The sequence below is a fragment of the Rhincodon typus genome, chromosome 3, assembly GCF_021869965.1.
Source record: "Rhincodon typus isolate 14 chromosome 3, sRhiTyp1.1, whole genome shotgun sequence".
Classification (NCBI taxonomy): Eukaryota; Metazoa; Chordata; class Chondrichthyes; order Orectolobiformes; family Rhincodontidae; genus Rhincodon; species Rhincodon typus.
In genome coordinates, this window is record NC_063334.1 from 56091096 (window position 1) to 56112123 (window position 21028).

Below are 21028 nucleotides of genomic sequence, written 5' to 3' on the forward strand. Positions count from 1 at the left end.
TTTCACCGGTGCTGCTGATGTTCTTCTTGCTGTATAAATGTCAATGAAATTTTGAGTGAGCGTCCGAGATAGACTCCGCTTGACGCAGTCAGTGTTCTTCTCCATGTGGTAGTGTTTTCTTCATAATACGATACACGCCCAAGGCGTTTTCAGTTCAATCGAGAGATGTTTATTTTTGAGGTTGACGGCTTCTATGATTAATTAAAGAGAAATTAGAACAGAATGAAAATGCTCCGCTTTCGCAGTTCAAGTATCAAGTCCTTAAGCCAAGAGATCAAATGTACAATCAGACTGCTGGATGACACTGAGCTACCTTGTATTATTCAGGTACAGTAATGGGGCTGATAGATTTAACATTTAAAAATCCTGCCGTAAATAAACTACTTCGAAGATTCTTATGTGAGTTGAGAGTTTTATCTTTAAAGCATGAGTATATTTATTTATTTGGTTGCTGTACAAAACCTTTTAATTTTCTATTAATGAGGTAATATTGTTCTGAAATATGTTAGATTATAAACTAAAAGTACACGATGGATATTTATTACCATGTAATTGAAATGGTTTAAATTCACAGATAGTTTCCCCGCCCTCACGTATTATACTCCGAAGTGATAATGTCAAAATTATTATCACAATGATGTTGCCATCGGATTGGCAACAATTAATTGTTGCTATTGATAATCAGGTGACATGCTATGTGATGGGATTCATTTACTGATACCAGTTTTTGCTCCGTCTGAAAAATTGTATTTTTTATAAATGGAGTAAATAAATGTGTTGTATGAGCGCACACGTGGGTTTCGGTGTGTTTATCCTGAATATCCAAATTTTAAAAATATATTTTACACTTCTCGATTTCTGGACGCTGACAGAGTGGTTTCTGTATGCGGATTTGCGTTTATCTTTGCCTTTATGCTTTATTTGGCAATACGTGAATTTTCCTCCAGCGCACTGATGCATGTGATGAGTTTAAGATCAATACATGACTCTATACCAGTACCGTGGAATCACAATATTAACGAAGCTATTTTCATTTAAGCTCACGCCACATTAAATACACAGGAAAATATTTCAGAAGTGTTATATTTGCTTAAATTTCAGTCACATCATTAAAAGCAAATAGGCATACATTTACAATTGTTTTCTAAGATGTAGGCTACTGTATTTGGGCAACTTTGAGTTGATATTACTAATATTCCATTTTGTAAACAATTATCATAACTGGATGATACAGTTCTACAGATTTTGATTGGGATATACATTTTGAATCCATGCCTGCTAGTAGATATTACATGGAATGTCATGTTCATTTATTTGAAGTAATAGCCTTACCATTCATTGTGAATAACTAAGCTTAAAATAATTGATTTATCAAGCATCTTATGTTTTGTTGTTGTAAATTAATTTAGTTCTTAATCAAAATTCTAGAATGCTTTCTGTAATATGGCTTTTTGGTCACACATAGCATGGGAGGAGGTGACAGCCTAGTTGTATTGTCACTGGACTGTTAATCCAGGGACCCAGATAACATTTTGGGGACCTGAGTTCAAATCCTACCGCAGCAGAAGGTGGAATTTGAATTCAGTTAATATCTGGAATTAAAGGCTAATGATGACCATGAATCCATTGCCAGTTGTTGGAGGAAAAACCCATCTGTTTGCTAATGTCCTTTAGGGCAGGAAACTGCCATCCTTACCTGGTCTGGCCTACATGTGACTCCAGACCCACAGCAACTTGACTACCCTATGGGTAGTAAATGCTACCTCATCCTGTGGAGGAATAAAGCCATTGTAGTTACCTTTTATAATTGGTCTTCCAGAGATAGTATGAATCATCAAATCATACAGTATAGAAGAGGCCCTTTGGCCTATTGAATCTGCTCCAACAAAATGACTTATCTAAATCTATACTAGTTCTAGTTTCTAGTACTTGGCCCCTAACCTTGAATGTTATGACATTTCAAATGCTCATTCAAGTTCTCTTTAAAGGTTGTGAAGTTTTCTGCCTCAACTACCCTCCCAGCAGTGCATTCCAGATTCCCACCACCGTCTGGGTGAAAAGGAATTTCCTCACGTCTCCTCTAAACCTCCTTCCTTTCACCTTTAAAATTATGACTCCCTGTTAATTGGTTGTTCAACTAAGAGGAACAGTTGTTTTCCATTCACTCTTCTCATGCCCCTCATAAATTTATGCCACTCAGTTAGGTTCCCTGTCAGCCTTCTGAGCTATAAGAAAACAACCCAAGCTTATCCAGCTTCTCTTCACAGCTGAATTGTTTCATTCCGGACAAAATTCTGGTGAATCTCCTCAGCACCTCCTCCAATTCAATCTCATTCTTCCTAGGGTTTGGTGACCAGAACTGCAAGCAGTACTCCAGCTGTGGCATAACCAAAATTTTATACAACACCAAAATAACCTTCCTGCTCTTATAAACCATGCCACGACTGATATATGCAAGTGTCACATATGCCTTCAGAACTACCCTATTAATCTGTCCTGCCACCTTCAGGGATCTCTGGACAAGCACCCTGAGATCCGTCTATTCCTCTGTGCTTCCTAGTGTCCTACCATTCTTTAAGTATTGCCTTGTTACATCTTCCAAGTGCATCACCTCAAAATTTTCAGGATTAAGTTCCACTCTGCCACTGATTTGCCCATCTGATCAATCCATTTTTATTCTTCCATAATCTAAGACCTTCCTGACTGTCAACCATCCAGCTAGTCTTTATTATATCTATAAACTTACTTAGCCCGCACCCCCCCACTCACACCCAACATTCTCTTCTATGTTGTTTACATACATAACACGATCAACAGGAGATGCAGCACTGATCCCTGTGGTATGCCACTGGACATCAGCCTCCAGTCACACAAACAGCCTTCTACCACCACCCTTTGCTTCTACCACTAAACCAATTTAGCATCCAACTTACCAAGTTACCCTGGATCCTATGAGCTTTTACCTTCTTTATCAGTATCCCATGTGGGACCTGGTCAAAGGCTTTGCTGAAATCCATGTAAACTACATCAACTGCACTAAAACTCATCTACATACCTGTTAACGTCCTTGAAAAATTAAATCAAATTGGTTAGGCATGACCTCCCTCTGACAAAGTCAAGCTGACTATCCCTGATCAAACCAACTCTCCAACTGGAGATTAATTCTTTCCTTCACAATTTTCCCCAATAGTTTCCCTATCACTGATGTGAGACTCACTTGTCTATAATTTCCTGGTTTCTTTCTTGAAAAATGGAACCACATTATCTGTCCTCCAGTCCTCTGGCACCTTCCCTGTGGTCAGACAGGAATTAAAATTTGGATCAGAGTCTCTTTAATTTCCTCCCTCACCTCCTACAGCAGCCTGCAGTATAACTTATCCAGACCTGGGGATTTGTTGACTTTTAACTGCACCAAAACCTCCACTACCTCCTCACTCCGTATGTCAATGCTCAAGAACCTCCAGTCTCTTCTCCCAAATTTTATACCTACATCCTCCTTCTCCAAAGTGAAGAAAGATGTGAAGTACTTGTTTAAGACCCTACCAATGTCCTCCAGCACCACACACACACTGCCTTCTTTGTCCCTAAAGCACACTTCTCCTTGGTTATCCTCTTCCCCTTGATATGCTTATAGAATATCTTGTGTTTGTCTTTAATTCTCCCCACCAGCTTGTTTTCATTCTCTCATGGGAAAGTGGGCATTGCTGGCTGGCCTCTGGGAAGTTGGTGGTGAGCTGCCATCTTGAACCGCTGCAGTCCATGTGATGTAGGTAGACCCACAATGCTGTAAAGGATGGAATTCCAGGATTTTGACCCAGCCAGAGTGAATGAAGAGCAATGTATTTCCAAGTCAGGATCGTGAGTGGCTTGGAGGGGTACTTGCAAGTAGTAGTGTTCCCATATGTCTGCTGCCCATCTTCTAGATGGATGCGGTTATAGTTTGGAAAGTGCTGTTTAAGGATCTTTGGTAGATTTCTGCAGTGCATCTTGTAGATAGGACACACTGCTGCCACTGAGCGTTGGTGGTGGAGGAAGAAGATTTTTGCAGATTTGATGCCAATCAAACAGACTCCTTTGTCCTGGATTGTGTGAATTTTCTTGAGTGTTGTTGGACCTGCATTTAACCAGGCAAATGGGGAGTATTCCATCACACTCCTGACTTGTGTCATTTAGATGCTTGGTAGGCTTTGACGAGTCAGGAGGCGAGTTACTAATCACAGTATTCCTACCTCTGACCTGGTCTTGTAGCCACTGTATCTACACATTGAGTCCAGTTGAGCTTCTGGTCAATGGTAACTCTCAAGATCTTGATAGTGGGGGATTCATGGATAGTAATACCACTGAATGTCAAGGGGCAGTATTTAGATTGTCTCTTATTGGAAATGCATCACATTTATATGGTGCAACTGTTACTTGCCACTTGTCAGCACAAGACTGGATATTGTCCAGGTCTTGTTGCATTTCAACATGGGCAACCTCAGTATCTGAAGAATTGCGAATGGTCTTGAACATTATGCAGTCATCTGTGAACATCCCCTTTTCTGACCTTACGATAGAGGGAAGGTCATTGATGAAGCAGCTCAAGATGGTTGGGCCTGGGACACTACCCTGAGGAACTCCTGCAGAGATGTCCTGGAGCTGAGATGACTGACCTCCAACAATCACAACCATCTTCCTATGTGTCAGAGAGTTTGCCCCCGATTACCTTTGATTCCAGTTTTGCTAGGGGTCCTTGACATCACATACAATCAAATGCAGGCTTCATGTCAATTGCTGTCACTCTCACCTAACCTCTCGAATTCAGCTCTTTTGTCCATGTTTGAACAGAGACTGTAACGAGGTCAGGAGCTGAGTGGCCCTGGCAGAACACAAACTGAGTGTTTGTGAGCAGGTTGTTACTGAGAAGTTGCTGCTTGATAGCACTGTTGATGAACGCTTCAACTACCTTACTGATGATCGAGAGTAGACTGGTGAGGCAGTAATTGCCAGGTTGGATTTGTCATTCCTTTCATGTACAGAACATACTTGGGCAATTTTTCACATTGTCGTCTCGATGTCAGTGCTATGGCTGTACTGGATCAGCTTGGCTAGGGCTGCAGCAGGTTCTGGAGCACAAGTCTTCAGTACTATTGCCGGAATGTTGTCTCATAGCATTTGTAGTATCTTATGCTTCCGACTGTTTCTTGATATCATGTGGAGTGAATTGAATTGGCTGAAGATTGGCAACTGTGATGCTGGAGACCACTGGAGGTGGCTGAGATGGATCATCTACTCAGCAGTTATAGCTGAAGATTGTTGCAAAGACCAATATTTTCTCATGACCAACAAAAACAGAAGATGCTGAAAAAGCTCAGCAGGACTGGCAGCATTTGTGGAGAGAAATCAGAGTTAATGTTGACACTGGACCCAAAACATTTAGCTCTGATTTCTCTCCACAAATGCTGCCAGACCTGCTGAACTTTTCCAGCATCTTCTGTTTTTGTTTCTGATTTTCAGCATCTGCAGTTCTTTTGCTTTTTATTTTATCGTGACCTCTCTTTGCTCTAAGGAAATTAACTGAGGTCAATAATTTGTATTCTAATACATAATGCAAACATCAAAATGGTCAAGATTTCATTTCTCAGTGTCATTCAGCTGAGAAATCTATTATGTCAACTGAGTTTCGAGTCTGGATATGACTAGGAAGCATTTTTTAATCCTCATTCAGATCTAAGACGAGTATATTTTTCTTAACACCCAATAACACCGCCTGACTGATGGAAGTATTTCCGAAAGACCTGAAGTGATAATTTCTTTGCACTGTAGTCTTTTTATTTTCATACACTCATACCAAACAGCATTTGTATGTAATGACACAGTAGGTGAGGAGAGCTAGATTATGCAGAAATATAATTTTTCCTTATAATTCATTCGTGACCCATGAGGATTGCTGGCAAGGCTGGTGTTTATTACTCACATCTAGTTGCTCTGAGAAGAGGATGTATCTTCTTGAACCACAGCAGTCCATTTACTCTTTGTAAGTAGTTTGATGCAATGGAAAGGCTTCGTAGGCCACTTCAGACAATAGTTTGTGTCAGCATCTTCGTTGTAGAACTAGAGTTGTAGGGAGGATGGACTAAGTAAGAATTGTAGACGTCCTGCTTTAAAAGACTTGGTGAAGTTATCTCTATGACATATGTTATCACTGGACTGTTCTGGTGATCCAAGTTTGAATCTCGCCATGATAGATGGTTGAGTTTGAATTCAATAAATATGACCATGAATCCATCGCTGATGGTCGGAAAAACTCATCTGGTTTACCCATCCTATAGTGACTTCAGATCTACAGTAATGTGGTTAACTCTTAACCTCCTTCTGGGCAATTAGGGATGAGCAATAAATGCTGGCCTAGCCAGCGATGCTGTCAAACCATGAATAAAAAAACGAATGGGCACAGTTCATCCATATATATAGTAGGAACTGCCGATGCTGGAGAATCTGAGATAACAAGGTGTAGAGCTGGATGAACACAGCAGGCCAAGCAGCATCAGAGGAGCAAGGGTCCAGACCCGAAACATCAGCTTTCCTGCACCTCTGATGCTGCTTGGCCTGCTGTGTTCAGCTCTACACCTTGTTATCTTACCCATATAGATAATGGGGTGGCATGGTGGCTCAGTGGTTAGCACTGCTGCCTCACAGCACCAGGGACCCGGGTTTGATTCCACCTTCGGGCGACTGTGTGGAGTTTGCACGTTCTCCCCGTGTCTGTGTGGGTTTCCTCCGGGTGCTCCAGTTTCCTCCCACAGTCCAAAGATGAGCAGGCTAAGTGGATTGGCTATGCTAAATTGCCCATAGCGTTCAGGGATGTGGAGCTTAGGTGGGTTATAGGGGGATGGGTTGGTGTGGACTTGTTGGGCCGAAGGGCCTGTTTCTGCATTGTAGGGATTCTATGATAATGGATGTCTGGACAGATTACAAAACTGTAACAGCATTCAGATTAACTTGTAAATAATCGTTTAGTGGTTAATTTGTCACATCTGCTTGTATCTCAACCCATGCATACTATTAAAAATCATAATCCATACAGACCAAGAAGGTTCCAGGTTTGCACCTTGTTGAATGTTAAGTTACCTAATTTCAGTCAGGAGGAACTATGGGCATTACAGTTGCCTTTAATTTTTATCAACTAGAGAAACAGAAAAACAAAATGGTCATGATCAATCCAGTAGCTATGACGGATATTATTAGCTGAATACCATATCAGAATTACCTGAAAAACTCAACATGTCTGGCAGCATCTGTGGAGAGAAATCAGAGTTAATGTTTTAGGTCCAGTGATTCAGAACTGATGGTAGCTAAGAAAGAGTTGGTTTTTACGCTGAAGATAGGGTGGGCGGGAGGGGGTAAGGAGTAAATAATGGTGGAAACAGAGTCCAAAGAGAGAGAAGGACAGTTGGACAGACAAAGGAGTGAATAATGGTGAGGCTAGGAGGATGAATATTAATGGGGACTGTTAGTGATTAACAATGGGTTGTATGTAATAGCAGACCATGTGAGAACTGTGCCTGGAGTGTGGGGGTTGGGGTAAGGATGTGGGATAATATCAGAATTGACTGTGATATTTCCTTGGTTAAGTAGGGTGTTAGTACTTAATGTGTAGCCTTACATATTTTAAAAAAACAGCTTCTTGAGTCAGAGGCTGGAGACTGCTGGCCCTCTGAGCAGGATGTCAGTAATCATAGGCAAATACAGAGGGAGAAAATTTGAATGGGGAAGAAGGTTGGGGCATGGGGTGCTGCAGACAGGTATCTGAATTTCTGAAGAAGGATCCTGACCCAGAACGTCAGCTTTCCTGCTCCTCTGATGCTGCCTGGCCTACTGTGTTCCTCCACCTCTGCACCTTCTTATCTTATTATAGTCTGAATTTGTACTAGTGATTAGAAATGACTTAAGTTGCAATAAACACAGAATGTAATTTTTTTCAACAGCCCATGATCGCTTAAGAAGTGTGAAGCATTTGTGTCAGCACACCTAACAGTCCTTTTGCGATCCTAATATTATGCAGTAGGAATTTAAGATTTCCAGCATGTTAAAGCATTAAATAGCTTCACTATTCCCACAAAATTGGTGACCTGACCCTCATGTTAGCTGATATTGTGAATGATTATTTTCTCTCAGGTGCTGACCTTTTTCTTATAAAACTAACCATGTAACCTGTGGCACAACGGTAGTGTCTCTATCTCTGCCTCAGGAGGCCTGGGTTCAAACATCTCTGAACGGGTTGGTTAAAAACAAACTTAACCATATAACTGTACTTAAAAAAAAGCCTTGAACATATTGTCCTTGCAAACTTCCAACCCATTTCCAACCTGCTTTCCTCTCAAATCTTTGGAAGTGCTGTTCCCTCCCAAATCTTTTCCTGAACTCTTGTTTGAATTTCTCCTATCAGGTTTTAGGTCCTGCTACAATACTGAAACTGGTTTTTAATCACATTGCATTCTGTGTGACTGTGATAAAAGTAATCTATCCCTCGTTATGCTTCTCAACAGCTCTGCAGCTATGACATGGTTGACCACATTAACATGCTCCACAGTTGTCCATCTGGATGAGACTGCTATCAACTGGTTTATTCTTATCTAATATGATAAAAGTAAATAATTTGGATGCTGAATATCAAAATGACTGCAAGTTGTGTCCAGAGGCTGGAAAATGCCTCAACAGGAAGTGAGGTACTGTACTCTAGTTTGTTTGGGACTTCAGTGGAACACTGCAGTAGGCCTGAGACAGAAATGTGAGCAGATGGTGTACTGAAATGGAATGCACCTGGAAGTTTGGAGTCGTTCTTGCAGACTGGTCAGAGATGCAAAGTGGTTACACAGTCTGTGTTTAGTCTCCCCACTGTGGAGGTGACCACATTTTGAACAGTGGTTGCAGTAGTCTAGATTGGAAAAAGTACATTTAAAATGCTGCTTCACCAGGAAGGGGTGTGTGAGGCTTCGGACTGTGAGGAAAGAAGAGGTAAAGTGTTACACCTTGTACAATTGCATGGTAAAACGTTGGGGTGCGGAATAATGTTTTGGGTTAATGGAGGAATAGTTTAAGGAGTTGCAGAAGGGGCAGCTCCGATGGAATGCTGACAGAAAAGGGGAATACCTGTTTAGTGGCATTATGCTGGAGGTGGTGGAAATGGTGGAAGACCTACCTTTGAATGCCAACGCTGGTGATGTGGAAAGTGAGGACCACAGAATTCTGTTCTGTCACTGAGGTAGGGGAAGGGATGCGATCAAAAGTGCTATTTATCTTCTTGCCATTCGATGCTATTTATGCTTTCTGATTGTGACCTTCCGAATGTCAGCTAGCAATCTTTTTCTTACTGGAGGGCAGCTGGCAGGCAGAAAGTGAATAAGGAATTTTGATTAAAATCTGTTTTGTCATCTCTTGGAGATCCCATGGGCAGGAGGCTGTTGTCAACCTCTCTCAGTTTTCTTCCTGGGAGCTGAAATCCAATGTACAATTTTGGCTTCTAACCAGATAATGTGTCATTTGTCACTCAGTGCAGCTAGGACATTTATAAATCCTGCGTGTGTTCAGAATACAACATAATTAGCTTAATATATTTATACAATAGTGTGTTTTTGTTTTCTAATTTAATTCCCATCCTCTTCCTCAACGCTCCCCCCCCCCCCCCAAAACTTGCCCATCCCCACTTCTGTTCTGAAGATGTTGATTCTTTCCTTGGTGAGATGTTTGCTGCTTGTTGATATGTTGTTCTCATATCAACAAAGCAAGGCATACTTATGACTAAATGAAAGAGCTGTTGCACTCAGGGTTAGTGTCCCTACTTCTGCACCAGGTAGACCAAGGCTCAAGTTCCACCTGCTCCAGATATGTGTAATAACACCTCTGAACAGGTTGATTACATAGTAAACAACACCTAATGGAACAAAGGAACAGATGATGGATAACTAAGTTAAGGGTTTAATTGGGTGTGAATTGGTTTTCTCAATGTTGGAGAGGCCAGTACTTGGGACATGAGTTTTCTGGAGTATGGCTAACTGAAATAAAGCTCTCACATTAAAAAAAAAAGTGAAGTTAAAGTATTTTTTTAAATCAACTATTCAGACATGTTACAAAACATACTGGAGCAGGTGGGACTTGAATCCAGGTCTTCTGGCCCAGAGGTAGGGACACTACCACTGTACCATGAAAGCCCTCCAATTGTGAACTTGATTACTGTTTAAATATACTTATACTTTGGTGTATTCATTGAGTGAGTGTTGGCCAGTTATTTGTGCGCAGCATCTCAATTCAACTAGATTCTGCCTTTTGCTGATATGATTATATACACCTGCATATTCAATTAGAGCTACAGCTTGTTAGTTAGAAACAAGAACTCTATCCCTTTTTTAAATTCCCTAACCTGTGGTAAATGAGGTCAAGTTCTATGCCTGTATTGCTGTCCTTGGTTACATCAACTAATGCAGCAGTGACCAAGTTTCACATTGGTTTACTTGGTTAATCCAACTTAGTTATTAACTGGGCAAATTTGTTGAATCACAGAAAAAGTGGAGTGTGTATCTTTTTAAGGCAAAAAGGCAAAAAAAATGTTGCAGGATCCATATAGTGTTTCCACCATCTCTGTTGGCTGTCGTGGGCTATGCTTCATTTCTCAGTTGGGAGATTGGGCTAGCAACTGAGCTTTGACCACAGTGAATAATGTCTTTTTTCTCTAATTAAAGCAGTAGTTGCTGAAGGAACAGCTCTATCTAGAATTGTACTGCAATTATTTTTCTTCATAACACTGTTTTGCATTATGGTAAAACTATGATGGAAATCTTGCATTGTGGTAATCCAACGGACTGTAATGACTGAACCAATAACTGCTGTATTGAGATGTATGACAAAAGCCCTGTTTCATTAACAAATATTTCACTGGCTGATTTAAAAATTCAATTAGACTCAATGTATACAGTAAAGTTCCTATCAGTAGCTGGTACTGCATTCAGTCCAAGATGAATCATCCTAGTAGTGTCTTGATTTGGAAAATAAACACATTTCAGATCTGAGTTTTGTTCCTTTGTTGCCCTTGGCATCAGGAGATGGTTTATGTTCAGAGTGCTTGTAATCTAATCTTGTGTGATGGCCTTTCTGTTAGCCAAGAAACTTATTTTTCGTATATCTTGCATGAAATTCATCCTGGGTTTCTCAAAGATCAAACTGTATTGCAATTCTTAATTATTTACTAGCGATTATTATAGTTCATTAGTTTAAGAGTACTATGGCAGCCTCCACCAATTCTAGCAGCGATTGACAGATGTGTATCATGTGATATATCCTGATTGTTTTGAGAAAGAAAAGCAATTTAAATGAGAAAAATACTGTCAAAATGGGTTAATGAGAATTGGCAAAATAGCCATATTATCACATGGAGGACCATCTGACTCTATGTGTTCAGAGAAGTGAAGAAAGATGGTATTTCACAATTCAGGTACCTGGTGGTACTTAACATTTTAAAAAAAGTCTGATTTACAACTTAACTGAGAAACAAACAAATCACAGCATTTGCCACGTGAACTCATCAAATTTTACAGTGTTGTCATCAGATAACAAAAACAGTGTAACTATTGGCTTGCAAAGGAAATATGATTGGCTCGCTCTCTTGCTCTTCCCCCACGCTCTCTCACTGTATTGCCAACTTTTCACAATCTCATTTACTTTGGAGGAGTTAAATGGAGCAGTCTTCACAGAATACAGGTTAGGCACAAATAAAGAGATGCAGACACTCTGGGTTGAATTTTACCAGAAATTGGCTGTGTCCATTTCAGGGGCTTGCGTGGAGGGTTACTCTCTATGACCTCTAGCAAATTCTCTCACACAGTTCTTTGCATCTCACCCCATTACCAATGCCTTCATGGCACCCTTCTCATGCTATTGTGCACTCAACAATGCCGGAAGTATTCACCCCTGCTGGGACCTCTCTGGATTCCTGGTGCCTGTGCCATTTCCAAAGCCCTGCTGTGTGCCAGGTCAATTGCTGCCAGCTAGAAGTAGTTCTTCACAGTACTTGTTGTAGGAGAGAAGTAAAAAACATTTATGAGGTCACATAGATTGCATGGCTGACACTTTGTTGCAAATACAAGCTCACGTTCACAAATACATTTGCTTTTTTGCACCATCACTTGTCTGATCGACATTCATTGCAACAGCTCCTGTGAAAACCAAGCTACTCAAGTTACCTATTTGTGGTGTCATCCAATTTTAGAACTCTGTCCAAGGTAGTGCTACTCTTTCTCTAACACCCAGTGTAGCAACATTTTCTCATTGTTCAATGTGGGAGCATTACACACTAGAAAGTGGCAAACAATTGAAAATGTTCAATTTTTATTCAAGAAAAGCAAAGGCGAAGAAAATTTAAAGAAAAGCTCCACCTACTTCTCGGAACAGGGACAAACTGCTCAGCTTTTGATAAACAGCACACTCGCAGTCAATGAATGATCACTGCATCTAGCTCATATCTGTTGGAACTGGGTGTCAATTAAGTCCTGTTGTTGTGCCTGACACTGCAGCACTCTATCATTTAGAAGGTGGTATTCCTCCAGCTTGATGTCCTCATCTTCCGACTCAGAAGATTGCTGCCACTCTCTGAGCTCTCCAGCATCTATCATATCTCCTCTTTGATTGTGCCAGTTGTGCAGAGCCTAGCATTCCAGGATTATGCGGCATGTTCTGTCTGGAGTGTACTCAAGGTTTCCCCCTTCTCCCCAAAATCCCCAACAGATCATCCCAGGCATCAGTGTTTTCATCTGTTGTCTGGTCCAGTATGGACCTGGTTGAAGAATGGGGTACATTGAATTATACTCAGCCTGTTATGTGGTTGCATAACAGAGTAACCTTCGATAGTTGAAGAGGGTATCCCTTGTCTCGCAGTAACCGTCAGTGTAAGGCATCCAGCCCTTGAAATAAGGCAGTACCTGAGACTTTGTGAGGATAGGCATCATAGGGTATTTGGCACAGACTTCTAAGATGTACCAGTGATCACAAATGAATCGTACATTGATGAAATAGAATCCCTTTCTGGTGATGCAGTCAGCTGCTTTATGATGTAGTGTTCTCAACATGACTTGTGTAAAGGCTGTGCTATTCTAGACTTGAGGGCAACCAGCTTTGTGGCATAGCTGACTGCCTGAGCTGCAGCACTGCTCTCATCATGGGGAAATGAAATGAAGTGGTGTGACCTGGCACAATTTGCATTTTGAAATATTTATGTGTTAAGGGTTGAGAGATCCCACACAGAGGCCCAGTGGATTCTTGGGAACAGCTAGTTGCATAAACATTTAGGGTGGCTGTCACCTCAGTGGCATCTGAGGTAGGATGAATACCAACGCCTCCAGTCACAGGTCCCACTTCCACAGGTAACATATTTCTGTGACAGTGACCTGGGATATCTGCAGTCTGTGGCGACACTGTGCCTCATTCATCTGGAGGAAATGGTATTGAGGACAATAGACTCTGGGCTTTCTGAAGGAGCCTTCAGCTTCTTTATGTAGAGGTATATCAGCAGCCAGTGGGGTGGATACAGGCAGTTACTGCCTATTGAGCATATCTGAGATGTTAGTGACTGCTGGCGAAGTTGGAGGCTTCGAGGAGCAAGTGGTGAGCTGTCCACTGGCTATCCACTCTGTTTTTCATGTCAGGAATTGTCACCATCTTTATTGCATTTCAGTGCCTGGGCCTGTTTATGGCCATCTTGATTGATAAGGAGTGTAGAGCTGAAGTACAATTTAAAACAAATGCAGTCATTTAATTAAAAAAAACTAAATAGGGGCTGCAACCAAAAACAATCCAGATAAATGTGGAACACTTTCCTCCAAGATGGCACCCACTGAACTGACTTATCATTTTATTGCATGGGACTGCTGCATGCGACACTCTCCACCTTAGAGCCCCAGTGTAAAGAGGGAGGACCTCCATACCTCACAGGAGATCTTCACCACAAGAAGATACAGTGACATGCCAAGGGTTTTCCAGGCAGTGGACAAAGAACAAGGGAATGGAAAGTGTTTATCTGCAGACCATGCAGGAAACTCATCCATGCTATTTTGAAGGGAATTTCCTCAGTGGTTCAAATTGTTGGGTGTGGGATCCTGAGGGAGGGTTTGGTACTCAGGGTCAGTGTCAAATTCCGGACAAATCGGGGTAACTTTCTCTGGAAGCTCATTGAACACCTGAGCCGCCTCGAGCCCCTATGCATTTTCAGGGTTGAGTATTATAGTCATCAGCCTTTGTATGATTTTGGCCAAGTAGCAGATGTTGTCTGACACCCTAAGGGTTAAATGTGTCAGCACTATCCAGCGTCAAATTTTCCAACATAGCCCCAAGGTTGGTAAACCCAGCATCCCAAGCCCTATCCTTCATTAGCCACCTAAAACCCTACTGATAGAGAACCCTGTTCTTGACTAGCAGCTCCCGGAGGACAGAATCCAGAATCTGGCTGAATTCAGAGGCAGAGCTCTGGAGATGATGTAGGATTGACTGTTCAGGAACTAGGTCTAGAGACTGAGTGAGTTGTGTCTGGAGGGAGATAGAGCATAAAGTACTTATTTTTGTGGTTTGTAGTTTGTTAGGAAATAGAGAGCGAAAGTGAGAAATTTGATTTGGTAAGTTGTGGGTAAGATTGTGAAATTGGTGCCTACATTATTGTCTGTAGTTGGTAAGGTTCACAGTGGCAGGAGAACTCACCCCTGTGGAATGCTGCTGTTGCAATATGTGGAAATTAGTGACACTTACAGTGTCCATGGTGACAATGTATGCATGTATCTGCAGTCCTTGATTGACAGCACAGCGTGGCTGGAACTGTGGATGGACTCATTATGTGGTCTATGAAGCTGAGAACATTGTGAATAACACTTCTAGCGAGCTGGTCACATCAGAGGTAAAGGCTTTTCAGATAGAAAAGTATTGGATGATCATCTGGAAGCATGGGCAGGCAATGCAGGAGCCCCCTGTGGTCATTCACCTGTCAAACAGGTATACCATTCTGGATACTGTCTGGAGGGGATACTGCCTCCTAGGGGAAATCAACAGTAGCAGCTAGGTCAGCGGTACCATGATTGGCTCTGTTGTACAGTAGGGAGGGTCGAAGTTTAAGCAAGTGGCAGTGATGGGGGACTAAACAGTAATGGTCACAGGTAGGTGTTTCTGTGACCATGAATGAGACTCCAGGATAGTTTGTTGCATACACAAAAACAGAAGTTGCTGGAAAAGCTCAGCAGGTCTGGCAACATCTGTGAAGAGAAGTCAGAGTTAATGTTTTGGGTCCGGTGACCCTTCCTCAGAATGTTCCTCAGAAGTTCTGAAGAAGTGTCACCGGACCTGAAACGTTAACTCTGATTTTTCTTCACAGATGCTGCCAGACCTGCTAAGCTTTTGCAGCAACTTCTGCTTTTGTTTACGATTTACAGCATCTGCAGTTCTTTCAGTTTTTATATGATTTGTTGCATTCTTGGTGGCAGTGTGAAAGATGTTTAGTGAGCGGGCAAAGGATATTCTAAAGGTGCGGAATGAACAAGCAGTGGTCTTGGCCCATATTGTTACTAACGACATAGGCAGAAAGAAAGATGAGGTCCTGTAGTGGGAATTTGGGTAGTTAAGTAGGAAGTTGAAAAGCAGGACCTCTAAGGTTGTAATTTTGGGATTACTTCCTCTGCCACATGCTAGTGAGGCCAGAAATAGGAAGGTAATATAGTTGAATGCATGGCGAAAGAGCTGGTGTAGGAGGGAAAGTTTCAGATATCTGGATCATTGGAATCTCCCCCAGGGCAGATGGACCTGTACAAGAAGGACGGGTCGCACCCAAACTGGAAGAGCACCAATATCCTTGCAGGGAGGTTTACTAGTGCCGCTCAGGAAAGTTTAAGCTAGTATGCCAGGGGGATGGGAACCAGGAATCAGAACAGTTCTGATGGAGATTCACTGGACTTGAAACATTAACTCTGCTTTCTTCCTGCAGAGGTGCCAGACCTGCTGAGTTTCTCCAGCAATTTTTATTTTTGTTTCAGCCAATATTGTTCCTTTGTTTAAGAAGGGAAATAGGGACAATCCAGGGAATTATAGGCCAGTGAGCCTTTCTCAGTTTTGGGGGAAATTATAGGAGAAGATTCTTAGGGACAGAATTTACTTGCATTTGGAAAAGAATGGACTTATTAGGGATAGTCAGCATGGCTGTATGCAGAGAAGGTCTTGCTCGCAAACTTGATTGAGTGTTTTGAGGACGTGATAAAGGTGATTGATGAGGGTAGGGCAGTAGATGTTGTCTATGTCGTCATTATTAAAGCATTTGACAAGGTCCCTCATGTTAAGCTGGTCCAGAAGATTAAGCCACATGGCATCCACAGTGAGTTGGTAACTTGGATATAAAATTCACTTCGTCATAGAAGACAGAAGGTAGCTGTTGAGAGGCGTTTTTCTGATGTAAGATCTGTGACCAGTGGTGTTCTGCAAGGATCAGTGTTGGGACCTCTGTTGTTTGTACTAAATAAATAAATGATTTGAATGAAAATGTAGGTGGCTTGATTAGTATGTTTGCAGATGACATGAAAGTTAGTGGAGTTGTGGATAGTGAGGGAGGTTATCAAAGGATACAGCAGGATATCGATCGGTTGGAATGTTGGGCAGAGAAATGGCAGATGGAATTTAGTCCGGACAAGTGTGAGGTGATATATTTTGGGAGGTCAAATGCAAGAGGAAGGTATACAATAAATAACAGGATCCTTAGCAGCAATGATATACAGAAGGATCTTGGGATCCAAATCCATAGTTCTCTGCAAGTGGCAATACAAGTGGATGAGATGGTAAAGAAGACATTGGTCAGGGCATTGAGCATGTAAGTTGGCAAATCATGTTGCAGCTGTATAAGACTTCAGTTAGGCCACATTTGGAGTACTATGTGCAGTTCTGGTTGCCACACTGTAGGAAGGATGTGGAGGCTATGGAGAGGGTGCAAAAGAGGTTTATCAGGATGTTGCCTAGATTGGAATGTATTAACTATAAAGAGAGGTTGGACAAATTTGGATTGTTTTCACTTGAGCATTGGAAGCTGAGGGGAGGCCTGATAGAAGTGTAAAGAATTATGAGACGCATAGATAGGGTGGATAGTTGGAGTCGTTTCCCCAGGATGAAATGTGAAATACTACGGGGCATAGGTTTAAGATGAGGGGGAAATGTTTAAAGGAGATATGGAAGGAAGATATTTTACAGAGGGTGTAGGTGCCTGGAGTGCATTGTGAAGGAAGTTTCTAGAAGCAGATGTTACTAAGTTTGAGAGGCATTTAGACAGCCGCATGAACAGACAGGAAATAGAGGGAGAAAGACAATTCTGAGGAAGGATCACTGGACCAGAAACATTAACTCTTGATTTTTTTTTCACAGATGCTGCCAGACCTGCTGAGCTTTTCCAGCAACTTCTCTTTTTGTTCCTGATTTATAGCATCTGCAGTTCTTTCAGTTTTTAATAGGGAAATAGAGGGATACTGACCATGTGTTAGTTTAGAGTGGCATCATGGTTCACACAGATATGGCGGGTCAAAGGGCCTGTTCTTGTGCTGTACTGTTTTAAAGGAAGACTTTGATCCTTTATGAGCTGACTTCTCAGGGACCACAAACATCCATGTCGCAAAGCTTGATTAGCTCCAGGTAGAAGACAGACAATTTCTGGAAGAAGGCAGAATTCAATAAAGAGAAACTGTTTGTCTTAATTGAGGTGCCTTGGAGGAAATTCAGCATCAAGGTCTGCAGTTTAGTTTCAAACCTGCATGTGGAAGATTTAGAAAATGCACATCAAAGAGGTGAGATTCGATACTAATGACATACAGTTGCATGCAATTAGGCCTGTCACCATGTGCTAATGAGATTGTCACCTCACTGTTCAAAACTTGGTTGTGGAATCAGACTTTTTCCCTTGACATGGAGAATCTCTCTTCCGATCTTGCATATTTCCCCAACTAACACACCATTACTGAAGTGTGGAGCTGGAGGAACACAGCAGACCAGACAGCATCAGAGGAGCAGGAAAGCTGACGTTTCGGGTCGGGACCCTTCTTCACAAATGGGGGAGGGGAAGTGGGCTCTGAAATAAATAGAGAGGTGGGGTTCAGGCTGGGGAATGTAGGTGGGACGGTGATAGGTGAGTGCAGGTAGGTAGTGGTCGGGATTGGTCAGTGAGGTGGGAGGAACGGATAAGTGAGAGAGAAGACGGACAGGTCAAGGAGGCAGGGATGAGAGGGAGTGTTGGTCATGGGATGAGGCTGGGGGTGGGGAGATTTTAAAACTAGTACAGTACACATTGAGACCATTGGGTTGTAGGCTTTCCTGCTCTTCTGGTGCTGCCTAGTCTGCTGTGTTCCTCCAGCTCCACACTGTGTTATCTCAGACTCCAGCATCAGCAGTTCTTACTATCTCTGACACCATTACTAAAGTTGTTCAAGGGGCTGGGAAGATAGTTTTCAATTTTTCCACAGTCTCATTCTCCTTATTTCTGCAATTTGCCCCGCCCCTACAACTCTCAGAGATTTCTGCACTCTTCCACTTCTGGTCTGTTGCTGATTGGTGATTTTAATAGCTTCACAATCACAATATGCCTTCAGCTATCTAAGTCCTGAGCTTTCCTGAGCCTGTTTGCTTCTCCACCTTTCTCGTCCTTTAATATGCTCCTTAAAATTCATCTTTTGATCAAGTTTCTGATCACCTATGATGATATCTTCTCTTTTGACTTGGTATTAATTTACAGTTAATAATTTTACTCTGATTTGATTTGGGACATTACATTCTGTTCAAGGTATAAGATAAATGCAGCCTGAATAATAGGACATCATGGGCTGAACTTCTGCTTTTGGGAAACAAGAGTTGAGATTGTGTCTAAATCTTGAACCTACAGAGAGCATCAACGTAGACAGATCACCACTGCTCCAAGTAATTTGTAGAGAGCTGCATTTCACTGACATTGTATTATTGTTTTTAAAAAGACCCCATGTTAATCTTAACATAAACCAGGAGCAGGATAGCTGATCTGATTGTATAACTTCACAACTTGCTTTCTCACCTATCTTTGCGTCATCAGCAAATTTGACAACCACACCTCTGATGCTTCATCTCTGTCATTTATATCAATTGTAAACAGTTGAGAAGCCCCAGCATTGATCGCTGTGGTAATGCCACTTGCAAACTTGTAAAGAACTGAGAGGGTATCTCATAGAATCCTATAAAATTCAAACAGGAGTAGACAGGGTAAATGCCAGAAAGATGTTTCTGATGACCAGGAAGTCCAGAATCAGGTGTCACAGTGTAAGGATACAGGATAGGCCATTTAGAGTTGGGAAATTTCTTCACCCAGAGAGTGGCAAGCCTGTGAAATTCTGTCATAGAAAATGGTTGAGGCCAAAACATTGAAAGTTTTCAAGAGAGGCATAGATATAATTCTTAGGGGTAAAGAGAATGGGGCAAAGTGGGAATAGGATATTGAAATGGATGTATGGCCATGGTCATATTGAATGGATTAGGTTTGAAGGGCTGAATGGTTTACTCCTCCTGTTTTCTATGCATCTATGTTTACAACAGGGAAGTCTTGTTACACCTGTGCAGGGTCTATGTTTCTATGATCCATTACCTATTCTCTCCTTACTATTATCCAGCCAATCTTCAGTCCATGCCAACATGTTACCCCTTATACCATAAGTTTTTCCTTTCCTCAGTAACCTTGATGTGGCACTTAATCAAATGCCTTCTGGAAATCAAAGTTCAATGAGGTAAAGGTTCCCTTTTATCCACAGCATATGTCACTTCCTCAAAAAATTCCAATAGATTAGTCTTGCATGATTTTCCTTTCACAAAACCATGTTAACTTTGCCTACTTATCATGGCCTTATTTAAGTATCCTGCCATATTGTCTTTAATAATATCTTCTAATATTTTTTCCTAAGATGGATGTTAAGCGGATTGGCCTGTAGTTTCTCGATTTCTGTCTCCCTTCTTGAATAAAGCCATTACAATTACCATCCAATCAAATGGGAGTTTCCTGACTCATAAGGTTTTTGGGAAGACTAAAAGCAATGCAACAACCATGTCACTAGCCAATGCTTTTGATAGCCTGGTTTGAAGGCCATCAGGACGCAGCATCTTGTCAGCCTGCAGCTTCAACAATTCCCTTCCATTTCTTAATTTGTAGTTGCTGGTGGGATGTTACTTGTGTCAGTCTTCAGTTTTGAGATACAAAATATCTTTTCAATTTATCCACCATCTCTTTATTTCGCTTATCAGTTCTCTAGATTGACTTTCTTTGGGACCAACAGTCACTTTGTTAACTTGTTTTAAAGTATTTATAGGAATTCTTATTATCTATTTTTATATTTCTGGCTTGCTTTGTCTCATATCTAGCTTTTCCGTCATTAATTTTTAGTCATTTGCTTTTTTTAATATTCTGTATAATCTTCTGATGTGGCCCCTGTTTTTGCAGAATTATATGATTTTTTTTAGTTGGATACTATCTTTAACATTTCTTTATAACCAAGGATTATGGATCTGTCCCTTGGAATTTTTCTTACTTGTTTGAGTAGATCTATTCTGTATATTCTGAAATATTCCTTTAAAATATCTGCCATTGCATCTGTATGGACTGATCCTGTTTGCCAATTTGCATCAGTTAGCTCTGCTTTTGGGCCCTCATAATTACCTTATTTATGTTTTTATTTAAAAGGTAGTATCTACTCAACTTCTTTCTACCTTAAATTGAATCTAAAAGTCAATACTACTTAAGGGCTGCTTCACTATGATCATTAATTAATCTTATATTCTAGCCCTGACTGATGACTAATCAGATCCCTGACTGATCTCTGTGCACTTTCCGAACTGACTTATTTTAAATCCCTGGACTGGCTGCCCATGAATAGTGCCACGAGATGTTGTTGACTGCTATCTTAGAATACAGGCCTGGAGGAGCTAGCAGTGAGCTGGAGTCACGAGCTACCTGCTCTGAGTTTCATTTCAGGATTTATCGCCA

At 41.4% G+C, this 21028-nt stretch overlaps 1 protein-coding gene across 1 annotated transcript in view; it reads left to right on the forward strand.

Moving 5' to 3' along the window:
- Positions 1 to 222: 222 nt before the first annotated feature.
- Positions 223 to 21028, forward strand: part of frmd3 (FERM domain containing 3) — a 190354-nt gene continuing 169548 nt past the window's right edge. Inside the window, exon 1 of the mRNA XM_020531677.2 lies at positions 223 to 327. Coding sequence (XP_020387266.2) covers positions 223 to 327 — 105 coding nt within the window. The remainder of the gene's footprint in view (positions 328 to 21028) is intronic.